Source organism: Podarcis pityusensis (genome assembly GCF_964106645.2).
Source record: "Podarcis pityusensis genome assembly, chromosome: 10".
In the NCBI taxonomy this organism is placed as follows: Eukaryota; Metazoa; Chordata; class Lepidosauria; order Squamata; family Lacertidae; genus Podarcis; species Podarcis pityusensis.
Genome location: NC_138035.1, coordinates 6,571,124 through 6,583,561, shown reverse-complemented (window position 1 = coordinate 6,583,561; position 12,438 = coordinate 6,571,124). Strand labels below are relative to the sequence as shown.

Here is a 12,438-nt window from a genome sequence, read left to right as displayed (position 1 = left end):
AAATAGGTACTGCTCCGGCGGGAAGGTAAACGGCGTTCTGTGTGCTCTGGCACTCATCACGGTCCTCTGTGTGCCAGTAGCGGTTTAGTCATGCTGGCCACATGACCCGGAAAACTGTGGACAAACGCCAGCTCCCTTGGCCTGAAAGTGAGATGAGCGCCACAACCCCATAGTCACCTTAGACTGGACTTAACCACCCAGGGGTCCTTTACCTAATATATATACACATATATATATACAGTGAACGTTCAGGTTTCGAACGTGATCCGTGTGGGATGCATGTTCGCAACCTGCAGTGTTTGCAACCCTTAGCGGCGCGTCTGCGCACGTGCAGGTTGTCATTCAGCGCTTCTGCGCATGTGCAAAGCGTGATTTAGTGCTTCTGCGCATGCGTATCCCCCGAAACCCTAAAGTAACCCATTCCAGTACTTCTGGGTTTCGGTGCTTCCGTAACCCGAAAACGCGCAACCTGAAGCGTCTGTAACCCGAGGTTACATATAAAACCGCCCTGTTATCTTTGGATGAAAGCTGCATAGAAATTTAATAAATAACAAATAAATACCCCTTGTAGTTTAAGGGTGAATTCTGGATGCAATGGAGATGTAAAAGATTTGGATCATCATCACCAGGAGGAAATGATTAATAATAGGACCCACAAAGTCGAGGAAGGAAGTCCAGGAGATTCCTTGGAATCTTGTTGTCATGATTTATGTTGAAAAACCAAATAAATAAATAAATAAATAATGACTGGTAATTATAGTTGCCTGCAAAAAAGGGGGATAAATTTAATAAATAACAACTATGGTAATGTTGCTGGATGTTTTGTTGCATTCTTTTATATTCTGTTGGAACCCACCCAGAGTGGCTGGTGCAACGCAGGTGGGTGGGCAGAGGAGTGCAAGCAATATTTTTTTCCTTTTTTTAAATAAAATTTATTTAACATAAATGTTACAAAATATAAGCAAAATATTGCAAATGCATACATACATACATATATATTTCAAATAAGCACATCTACAGTGGTACCTCGGGTTAAGTACTTAATTCGTTCCGGAGGTCTGTTCTTAACCTGAAACTGTTCTTAACCTGAAGCACCACTTTATCTAATGGGGCCTCCTGCTGCTGCCGTGCTGCTGGAGCCTGATTTCTGTTCTTATCCTGAAGCAAAGTTCTTAACCTGAAGCACTATTTCTGGGTTAGCGGAGTGTGTAACCTGAAGCGTCTGTAACCTGAAGCGTATGTAACCCGAGGTACCACTGCATATGAAAAAAGGAACAAAAGGAACGAGTAAAGAAGAAGAAAAGTTGGAAGAATTTGTTCCAAGTTTATTCTACAAATTCCTCAATATGAAAGTAATAATAATAATTCATTGATTGACTTCCATAACTTAAAGTGCACTTCCCCATACAATCTCTCACAAATATTCTAATCAATAAGTTTTCTAAATCTTTCATAAATCTATTCTAAACAAGTAATCAATTATGATCGTCCTTATCGACTCCTGACTCCCAGCCTCCCCGGCTGCTGCTTCCACGCCACCCGCTTACAGATGTACGTGTCTCTCCTGTTCTCTAGTGCCCGGCCACCATCACAGCGCGGTGGTCCACTGGTCTCGCTGGAGAGCTTTGCTCATCTTGCTGGTCGCCACTCTGGGCATGTCCGCCTGCGCGGACCTGGCCACGGAGCACATCAGCCCCATCTTGAACAACTCGGCAGTGTCTCAGGTGAGGAGGAGGCAGGGCCAGGGCTGGCGCAGGTGGGGGCCGCAGTGGGGCGATGGCATCCTTGGCGTGAAGACTTTATCTCCTTCTCCATGTCTCCCACCCCATCTAAGGAGGTGGTTTCTACCGGGGCCTTTTCGGTGGTGGCCCCTCAACCGTGGCTTGCTGCGTCCAGAGAGGCTCTCCTGGCCATCACAGGAGCATCTCTTAAGCCTCTCTGTTCTCCCAAGCCTTTCAATATGATTTTTAGTTTTTAGGATTATTTTGGTTCAATTTCTTTTTAAGGTTATGTGAGATGCCATTGGGGGAGTGTCTTCTCATGATAAATAACACTGCACAGTCCTATATACAGGCGAATAAATTCTGTTGGCTAAGTGGATGGCAGGGTTTTGAGGTTGGCTGTGGGCAGAAAAGGCGGGATACGTTGGGAGCTTAGATTTGTTCTGCAATGTTGCTGTTAAGCTTCTGAAGTTCTGATAACCGAACCACCTGTAACATACAATGCCTAGTAACTAGGTATTGCAACTTTAAAAAGTGGAATATTTAAACATCCTATTCAAAGTTCTGGGGTGTTGATGTTTAGTCTTTTTATATACGGTAAAAAGGATTCTAAATTCCACACTTAAAATAGATTAGAATCTACCATAAGTCTATTGTACTAATGCAGTTTTGCATGTACTCTGGAAGTATCTGGAAATAAAAGTGTTCAAAATGTTCAAAATGGGGGGGGGGGGGGAGAAACGGTGTTGTCGTTGGGCCATTAGCATTGTTTTATGGGTCTTTAAGAATTTGATCAAGTCTTTGAATGATATATCAGTAATGCAAGGAGGTGTTTTTATTTTTTTAAGTACCGTATCTTTCGCTCTATAAGGCGGACCAGACCACAAGACGCACCTAGTTTTTGGAGGAGGAAAACAAGAAAAAAAATATTCTGAATCTCAGAAGCCAGAAAAAGCAAGAGGGATCGTTGTGCAGTGAAAGCAGCAATCCCTCTTGCTGTTCTGGCTCCTGGGATAGCTGTGCAGCCTGCATTTGCTCCATAAGACGCACACACATTTCCCCTTACTTTTTAGGAGGGAAAAAGTGAGTCTTATAGAGCAAAAAAAACACGGTATTTCTTCATAGCCTCATGACATTCTCCCCTAAATTGCCACTTTCCCACACTTTCTGCTCCCTTGGTCTGGATTTTCTCTGAACCGGGTTAACTCAGAAAAGGAGAGGGGTGTGAGGAAATAATAATAATAATAATAATAATAATAATAATAATAATAATATTGGTGCGAGGAAATAATAAATAAATAAATAGGAACTTCGGTTGTCAAACATAATCCGTTCTGGAAGACTGTTTGACTTCCGAAACGTTCGACAGCTGAGGCGCAATAGACTGTCAGCAAACGCAATGGGGGAAATTGAGAAACGCGCCTCGGAAGCCATTTGAAAACAGAAGCAATTACTTCTGGGTTTTCGCCGTTCGGGTTCTGAATCGTTTGGCTTCCGACATGCTAGAAAACCGTGGTTCCACTGTAATAATAATTTATATGCCACCTATCTGACTGGGTTTCCCCAGCCACTCTGGGTGACTCCGAACAAATCCAAGCTGATCCTAGGAGGGGAAAGTCAGTGATTTGGAGGAGAACGTCATGAAGTGTTGACTATCCTACAACATGGATAGGCAAACTAAGGCCCGGGGGCTGGATCCGGCCCAATCGCCTTCTAAATCTGGCCTGCAGACGGTCCAGGAATCAGCGTGTTTTTACACGAGTAGAATGTGTGCTTTTGTTTAAAATGCATCTCTGGGTTATTTGTGGGGCATAGGAATTCGTTCATTTTTTTTTTTCAAAATATAGTCCGGCCCCCCACAAGGTCTGAGGGACAGTAGACCAGCCCCCTGCTGAAAAAGTTAGCTGACCCCTGATCTACACTAAACGACGGCGTGGGTTTGACTTCCGAGGCACGTTTGAAAACGGAAGCAATTACTTCCGGTTTTTTGGCATTCGGGTTTCGAATCATTTGGCTTCCGAGATGCTAGAAAACTGCGGTTCCACCGGGAGCCCGGCTCTGGCCAGGGAGGGTTGGGTATAAATAAAATTTATTATTATTATTATTATTAATAATAATAATAATAATAATAATAATAATAAAATAATAATAATAATAATAATAATAATAATAATAATAATAATTTATATGCCACCTATCTGCCTGGGTTTTCCCAGCCACTCTGCGTGACTCCCAGCAAATCCAGGCTGATCCTAGGAGGGGAAAGTCATGAAGTGTTGACTAAACGACGGCGTGGGTGAACCCTATTTTAGTCCCGTTGTGTATATATATACAGTGGTACCTCAGGTTAAGTACTTAATTTGTTCCGGAGGTCTGTACTTAACCTGAAACTGTTCTTAACCTAAGGTACCACTTTAGCTAATGGGGCCGCCTGCTGCCGCCGCGCGATTTCTGTTCTCATCCTGAAGCAAAGTTCTTAACCTGAAGCACTATTTCTGGGTTGGCGGAGTCTGTAACCTGAAGCGTCTGTAACCTGAGGTACCACTGTATTGAAGCTCTGCGCTGCTCGGAGTGAGGAGCTTATAAATCGGCTAAAGAACCAAATAACCAGGCCGCCTCTCCCTGCCCTCAGCACTTCATTGGCGTGACCATCCTTGCCATGGTGCCAGAGCTCCCTGAGATCGTCAACGGGATCCAGTTTGCCCTGCAGAACAACCTCAGCCTCAGGTGGGTCTGCGGAAGGCTAGCTTGGAGGGTTTCCCAAGAAATATTCCTTAAATATGCCCTCCTCCTGTGCCAAACCTCTTTAGGGGTGCAGGTCACAGCGGATGTGAAGAAAGAAAACCCTATTTTTTCAGCCCAATATATATAAATCTCAAAACAGTTTACAGCAATAAAAGCATGCAACAAAGACCATTTAAAAGGTTAAAAGCAGACACCCATTTTCAGCTGAAGCTACAACTCATTTGGCAGAAAACTCGGAGGCTGACAGTAGAGGGCACTAAAGCCAATGGCACCATCTATGTCAGGCATAGGCAAACTCGACCCTCCAGAGGTTTTGGGACTACAATTCCCACCATCCCTGACCACTGGTCCTGTTAGCTAGGGATGATGGGAGTTGTAGTCCCAAAACATCTGGAGGGCCGAGTTTGCCTATGCCTGAATTTACCATTTTGGAAGGATGTAGTTGTCTTGAGTCGGCTCCCAGTGGAGCGGGAAAGCTTTCAGGAGGTATTTGAAAGCTGAATCTCCAGTGGCATAGAGTTCCACAGGACTGTTCCGACAACATCAGTTTTTTGTTGTCGAACGAGCTTTTGCCAACTTGGTGTGCGTGCGTGTGTGTGTGTGTGTCCAGCAACACTCCTGCAGATGATCTCGTCGACCAAGCTAGGATAGGATAAGGGTTCAGGTGATCCCTGAGGAACCGTGGAACCGTGTGGGGATTGTAAACAGCCCCTCCTGCGTTGTGGCAGATGCCCTTGCCATCCTGACAGAGAGGGACCTTTGGAACTCTGTGCTACAGGAGGCGATTTCTAACCGGGTAGCGGGAAACAGCAAGGCGGTGGGGGTCCTTATGTATCCGGGGAGGGGAATTTTGACGGCTGCATTCACCTCCCCTCCCTCCTGTCTCTTTCTCTCTTCTAGCATTGAGATTGGGAACTGCATCGCGGTCCAGGTCTGCATGCTCCAAATACCCATCCTAGTGCTTTTCACAGTCTTCTATGTAAGTCATGGGCTCCCCAACCACCTTGTATCATCATGTCATAGCGTTGAAAGGGACCCCCAAGCAGGGCCAGATTTAGGTTAATAATAATAATTATTATTATTTATACCCTGCTGTCAGAGGGTTTCCCCAGCCACTCTGAGCGGCTTCCAACAAAGATTAAAAATACATTAAATGATGAGGCCCTCAGCTACTGAAGGTAATGGGGCCCTTTCTATGTCCAGCTGTCCTTTGTCAACAACAATTGGTCGCTGTTTTTTGTGTGGAATATATGCTATATGGTAATTTATGGACCTAATAGGTATCTCAAGCCATTTGCACGTGTTGCCATGCGCCCAGTCCATGCAGAATGTAGGCACCCTGTATATAGAAAGGAGCAAACCAGGGCCTTTTCAGCACTGGCCCCGACTTGGTGGAACGCTCTGCCTCATGAGACCAGGGCCCAGCAGGATCTGATTTCTTTCCGCAGGGCCTGTAGGACAGAGTTGTTCTGCCTGGCTTGTTGCTTGGAATCAACTTGATTCCCTCCCCCTCTTTCTTTTTTCCTTTCTCCTTCTGTGTTGGAATTCCTATTTGGGGACTTCCCTGGCTTTTTCCTGGCCCATGTAGGACCAGTCTGGATAGTTAGCCTTGGTGAAGACTTGACGTTTCCATCCCAAAAAAGTTTTTGATTTGAGTTTCTACTGAAATGAGGCTGCGTTTTAATGTTTTAATGTTGTATTTTAATCTTGTTTTTAAGCTGTATTTCAATTAATTGTTTTTATATTTGGTGTTAGCTGCCCTGAGCCCGGTCTTAGCTGGGAAGGGCGGGGTATAAATCAAACATTATTATTATTATTATTATTATTATTATTATTATTATTATTTCCAGCCCACGGACTTCATCCTGGTTTTCAGTGACCTTCATGTCTATGCAAGCATGTTCAGCGTGGTCCTGATGAATTACATCTTTATGGACGGCAAGTGCGACTACTTCCAAGGTAAAGGTGGCTTTCGAGCTGCGAGTTCCAGTCCTGCCTGCTGGGGGGGCTACTCAGACCCAGAAGACCACCGTCTCTGAGCTAACTTGGGCTGTGTACTTGCTGGAACCTTTAAAGGGCATTCAAAACGTAATCTCCACCCCACCCGTCTCCGGTAGATTTAAGCAATCTAAGGGTGTGTTCACATCAGCAGCTTAAAACTCAGCGAAGTCATTTCAAGCCAGTTTTGCATTGAGTTTTCACCATCCGTGGGCGAAGTTTTTCGCCTTCCAAGGGATGCCTTCACCAATGCACAGGACCTTTTGGGTTTCCCCTGCCCGTGAACCTGTCATCTGCGCATGCGCAGCGGCCGTCTCAAATGTTCACACAGTGCAAAGTGAAGTTTTCTACTTAAGTTTTCTAGTTGGATTGAAGCTGGGGTTTTTTGGGGGGCGGGGGGGTGGAATACATCCAACAGCAGGATTTGTTCAGAAACAGCACGGTCGGTATAGATTGTGGGTCGTGCATCATGTGTGCAGCATTAAAAAAAATCTAGCAGTGGGAGCACACTGGATGTTGTTGAATTTATTGCCTGCCCTTCAGCAGATCCTAAGTTACAAGAAAGTGCAATCTAGAATTAAAAACAGTTAAAATCATCTTGGGCTACATACTGGCTTATAGAAAATACAGTCGTACCTTGGATTTCAAACAGCTTCGTTCTCAAACATTTTGGCTCCCGAATGCCACAAACCCAGAAGCGAGTGGTCCGGTTTGCGAACTGTTTCTGGAAGCCGAACGTCCAACGGCCAATTGGCCTCCAGCCAATCAGAAGCTGTGCTTTGGTTTCCAAATGTTTTGGAAGCCGAATTCCATTCGACTTCCAAGGGACGGCTGTAGAATAGCTGGATGTGTGAATACTTTGAACAAGTTACGACGTTTAGCTGGCAGAGAATCAGAAGTCGTTTTTATCTTTTTCTAATTTTCTCTTTTTGGATTGTATTTTTAAAATATTTACTTTTTTCTGGTGTATTATAAAAAAATAAAATACATACTTTGCCTTGGGTATGGATTTTTGATAAGTATCAGTAAGAAGAAAAAAGTAAAAGAAAACCCAAGGTGAGCCAAGTTTGTCTCCCAGTGAACTGGGACGGCCTTCAGATTGCCAAAAAAAGTTGTCTCATGATGACTTGGTCTCACTGGTTGATGATCTCCGGCGGGCAAGGGACAAAGGTGAGAGCTGTTTCCTAGTTCTGCTGGATCTCTGTGGCTTTTGACACCATCGACCATAACATCCTTCTGGACCTCCTAGAGGGGCTGGGAGCTGGGGGCACTGTTATATGGTGGTTCTGCTCCTTTCTCCTGGGCCATGTTCAGAAAGTAGTGTTGGGGGATGAGTGTTCAGACCTCTGGGCTCTCACTTGTGGGGTGCCTCAGGGTTCCGTCCTCTCCCCCATGCTTTTTAATATCTATATGAAGCCGCTGGGGGTTTGGGCTGGGTGTTCACCCTGTGGAACTCTGAGATAATTTATTGCTCAGAGATATAAGGTCTGGCACGCTTCTGTTGCGGCAGACGTCTGTTGCGCAGCACGCATTCCAAAAGCTCTGAGCAAAAGCAGAGTCTCACAGCGGTCAGAAATAAAGCCTTCTATCTTCTGTGCGTCGGGGTGCATAAATCAAGCCCTCACGCAGAGTTACTAAAACTAAAAGCACTTTATTTACAGCTCAAACTATCCTCACAGGAACGCCCTCCCTTCAGATGTGAAGGAAATAAGCAGCTATCCTATCTTTAAAAGACAACTGAAGGCAGCCCTGTTTAGGGAAGTTTTTAATATTTAATGCTGTATTGTTTTTAACACTCGATTGGGAGCTGCCCAGAGTGGCTGGGGAAACTCAGCCAGATGGGCGGGGTATAAATAATAAATTATTATTATTATTATTATTATTATTATTATTAGACCCGCCAATCTTTCCATGCTGATCTGCTCTCTCCCCCCGCAGGCACCGTGCTGGTGATGGTTTACTTCATCCTCCTCGCAGTATACTTTTTTGCTCCTTCTCCCGCCGGGTGCTGATGCCTCACACCCTGCTGGACCCCATCCTCCCGCCGCGGAATGTGCCTTTCGCTCAGGGACTTTAAAAACCGCCGCCACTACCAAGGAAGGTTTCCTGCTGCGTCTTGTCAAGGTGGTGGTGGTGGGAAGCCTCTCTCAGATTCCTGCCAGCTTCAAAGCTTGTTCCCCGACACGTTGGGTGTTTTTAAATTGAAGAGGCTGAGCTGGGAACGGCAGAAGGATGTTGTTGGAAGTTGGATGGACGGGAGCAAGCAAGCAAGCTCCTTGCTCCTTTCCACGCTCCAAAAAACTGTCCGAGATTCCCGACAGCTCCGACGTCTGCTGTTTTCTCGAAGGCTCTCGCTGTGTTCGTGACTTTCTGGGGTTCTGTTTGCTCAAAACGGCTAGCTACCTCGTGTCCCGGTGGCGGTGGTCGAGGTGGTGATGGCAGGGTGCTCCCAAGCAAAGCTGCCTCTGGCCTTGACACAATAAAAGATGCCTCTTCTGAATACGTCTCCCAGTTGGCCCTTGAACTTCTTTTCAGTAGCTCTGAGTCGCCGTCTTATCTCAATAGGGAGGCTGTGTAGTCATGAAATACCGTATTTTTTGCTCCATAAGACGCACTTTTTTCCTCCTAAAAAGTAAGGGGAAATGTCTGTGTGTCTTATGGAGCGAATGCATGGTCCCTGGAGCCAAATTGCCCAGGGGCGAAAAGCAGATTGTGCTTTCTTTTTTTGAAAGAGGGAAGGGGGTGTTGAAACAAAGCCGCTGAGCAGCTGATCGGCAAGCGATCGGGAGGGGGATAAGGGACTCTAGCGATAAAGGAGGCTGCCTGGGAGGGAAGAGGTAAAGACAGCGAACTTGCAAGGAGAGGAGACAGGAATACTAAAACAAGCAATGAGGAGAGAAATTAGAAGAAAAGGAGGAGCAAAAATTTGCTCCAGCTAAGGAAAAGACACTAAGGCAAACAAGAGGGAAGGGAGTGTTGAAAGGAAGCAGCTGATCGGCAAGTGATTGGGAGGGAGATAAGGGACGCAATAAAGAAGGCTGCCTGGGAGGGGGGAGGTAAAAGCCAAGGATCCTCAGGATTTTTGCATTGGGTCACCCCAAATTCTCCATCAGATCACATAGCATGTCCATGGCTACAGCCGGCCCCCCAAAAACACACATCCACTGTTTTGTGGGGCCGCAATGGCACAAAAACGTGGTTACAAAGCACAGATCCACTTGGATCCTCAGGATTTTTGCATTGGGCTACCCCAAACTCACCGTCAAATCCCATGTCTGTGGCCACAGCATGAACCACAAAAATCATACATCCACTGTTTCATTCAGAATATTTTTTTCTTGTTTTCCTCCTCTAAAAACTAGGTGCGTCTTATGGTCAGGTGTGTCTTTTGGAGCGAAAAGGTCTTATGATACCTTTCCCCCCCTGGGCTGGTCCACCCAACCTCTGAGAGAGGGAAAAAGTTGTGTGGTGTGGTGGTTTTTTTGGGGTGTGTGTGTGTGTTTTGTGAATGATCATGGAAAGTCTAGTGCAGTTTCCAAAACTTAATACAGGGCCATCAGAAACCACCACTGGGCAGCCGCTTTGTTCATCAATCTCGTCCGCCGTTACTTGACATTGGCTTGCAGGATTTCGGATATTTGCAGCCCTAACTGCATATGAGTTTGTTTTTTACCGTATTGGCCCGAATATAAGCCACACTTCTTTTTTCCAAATTCCGACCGTGAGAAGTTATAAGTGCGGCTTAAATTTACAACCTTACAAAAATTGGCTTTTACGGTATCACTGCTGAAACAGACATACGGTAAAATGGAATGGGTGTGAGTGCCTGCAGAATTTTAAGGGAGCGGCTTATATCCGGGTGTTGTCTCCCACCCCCCTTGAATTTTAAAGGTGCGGGTTATGTGTGGGTGCAGCTTATATCCGGGCCAATACGGTATTTGTTTTATTTATATCCCTCTTTCCTCCCCAAGGAGCCCAATGTAGCAAACGGATATGCAATATAACAACAGAAAAGAAAGCGAAAACATTTTGAAATGGATTAAAGCATTCTAGAAGCTGTTAAAAGAGCATTATCCCATTCAGTGATCTCAGGGTGGCCAGGAAATGTATTTTTCAGAGACCCAATTGCCTGGCTAAACAGGAATGTGTTCAAACTCCTCCTAAATGTTAGTAATGATGGAGACAGGCACGCCTCTCCAGATCTGAATGACTGGCTTACGTTACTTGTTAGCGGCTCCCAATGGGTGGTTCGTGGACCACCTGGGGGTCTGCGTAACCCACCCAGGAGGTCTGTGACACATACTCATCAGCTGTCCCAGACTTCACATTTCGGGGGGCTGTGCTCCCACAAAGGTCACATGACTGGTGTCGGAGTGCGGCGCTGAAGATGTGCACCCCATTTTTGTGCTGGGACAAGTTGGAGGGTACGGTGGCACCGTTCGCAAGACGAAAACTGCCACAGAGGTGTCAATGTTCTCAAAAGTAGGGGATCTACGGCTTGGCTTTTGAAAAATGGGGGGTCCACAGTACTTAAGAGCATATATTCATCAGAATTCCACCTGTGGGTCCTGCCAGGAAGGTAAGACAGTAAAATAAAATAAAAAACCTTTTCCCTGCTACTGGGTTAGACTTCCTCTAGCTGGGGTTTCTCTCTCTCTGCACCTGGGGAAGTACAGATTGAAAGCCATGCTGCTTCTCAGCTGAGCTTGCATCCTGCATGTCTAAATGATGCCAGAACACAGCCATTTGATAGAGGCAGTAGAGTCACAGGAAAACTTCCTGCCCCTTCAGGCAGGAAGAAGGGGGTTCCACACTTGAATACTCCAGCATAAAGAACACAAACAGCAAAGCAAAGGTATGTGCTATTTGCCTTGATCACAGAGGACTATTCAAACATGTCAGGCAGGGTTTGGAAAACCAGTGGCTATCCAGACATCGCTGGAACCAATCTCTCATAAATCCTAGGCAGCGTGATCATGAATGATGGAACCGTTATCCAGCTGTTACGCTGTTTTGTTTTCATTATTTACTTGCTTTTGCCCTATATTTTATTCTCTGAACCACCCTGAGATCTTATGATGGGAGGACAGTATATAAATTTAATAAATAGATAACAGAGCCCCACGCCACTCAGGAACGCATGGTACGGGCATGATTCTGTTGCTTCCATGAACCAGGCCTCAGGTGTGCTTCTAGAAGAGGCAATGCAAGCCACAGGAGGGGTGAATGACTGCAGATACAAAAGACGAAGGCAGAGGGACATGAGAATATGGACTGAGCTCACCTGCTTAACAAACCATGGCTTAGTGCCACGTGCTCGAGGAAAGGGGCGCTTGCACACCAGCTCATAGACCCCTTGCATTCCACAATCCAGGACCTGACAATCCTGGTCAAGCAGGGAGCCGGTCTGCCTCAGTGTCCCAACAGCCAAGAATGGCTTACATTTGCTAACTTAGAACTGAAAACCATGGTTTGGCGGGAACGGCAAACCATGGTCCCGGCTACTCAAATGTTGAGACACAATGAAAGCTTGCTGCTAAATCAGAATTGGAAATCCTGGATCGTGAGGAGGGGGGACAGGGAATGAGATCTATGGTTTGATGCTACATGGGAATACTGTACAGCAGGGATCGCCAACCTGCGGCCCACGGAGGCCGTTTAACCGGCCCACGAGCCACCCCAGAACCGAGCCGCCTGATTGGTGAGTCCCAGTGCGCGGCACTAAACTGGCGCAGCGTGGCACAGGGACTCGCTTCTGAAGCCGGAAATCGCGTCTGCGCAGCCGCTGGAAATCACAGCTGCGCACGCGATCTGACCCACGGAGGAATCTCTGAGGGTCCGATCCAGCCCAGACAAATTAACCTTGCATTGAGCATTGAGCAAATTAACAGCATTGAGCTCCTATCCACTTCCAAAGAAAGCTGTGATACTCCCACCAGAATTTTAAAGAAGACAACTTGACAAGGACTACCAA

At 46.1% G+C, this 12,438-nt stretch overlaps 1 protein-coding gene across 1 annotated transcript in view; it reads left to right on the top strand.

The window, feature by feature from the left end:
- The window catches only part of LOC308486231 (uncharacterized protein), a 53,244-nt gene extending 44,274 nt beyond the window's left edge, over window positions 1-8,970 (top strand). Inside the window, exons 16-20 of the mRNA XM_081022792.1 lie at window positions 1,576-1,724; window positions 4,354-4,448; window positions 5,367-5,445; window positions 6,317-6,425; window positions 8,403-8,970. Coding sequence (XP_080878918.1) covers window positions 1,576-1,724; window positions 4,354-4,448; window positions 5,367-5,445; window positions 6,317-6,425; window positions 8,403-8,476 — 506 coding nt within the window. The 3' untranslated portion in view covers window positions 8,477-8,970. The remainder of the gene's footprint in view (window positions 1-1,575; window positions 1,725-4,353; window positions 4,449-5,366; window positions 5,446-6,316; window positions 6,426-8,402) is intronic.
- The last annotated feature ends 3,468 nt before the right edge of the window (window positions 8,971-12,438 follow it).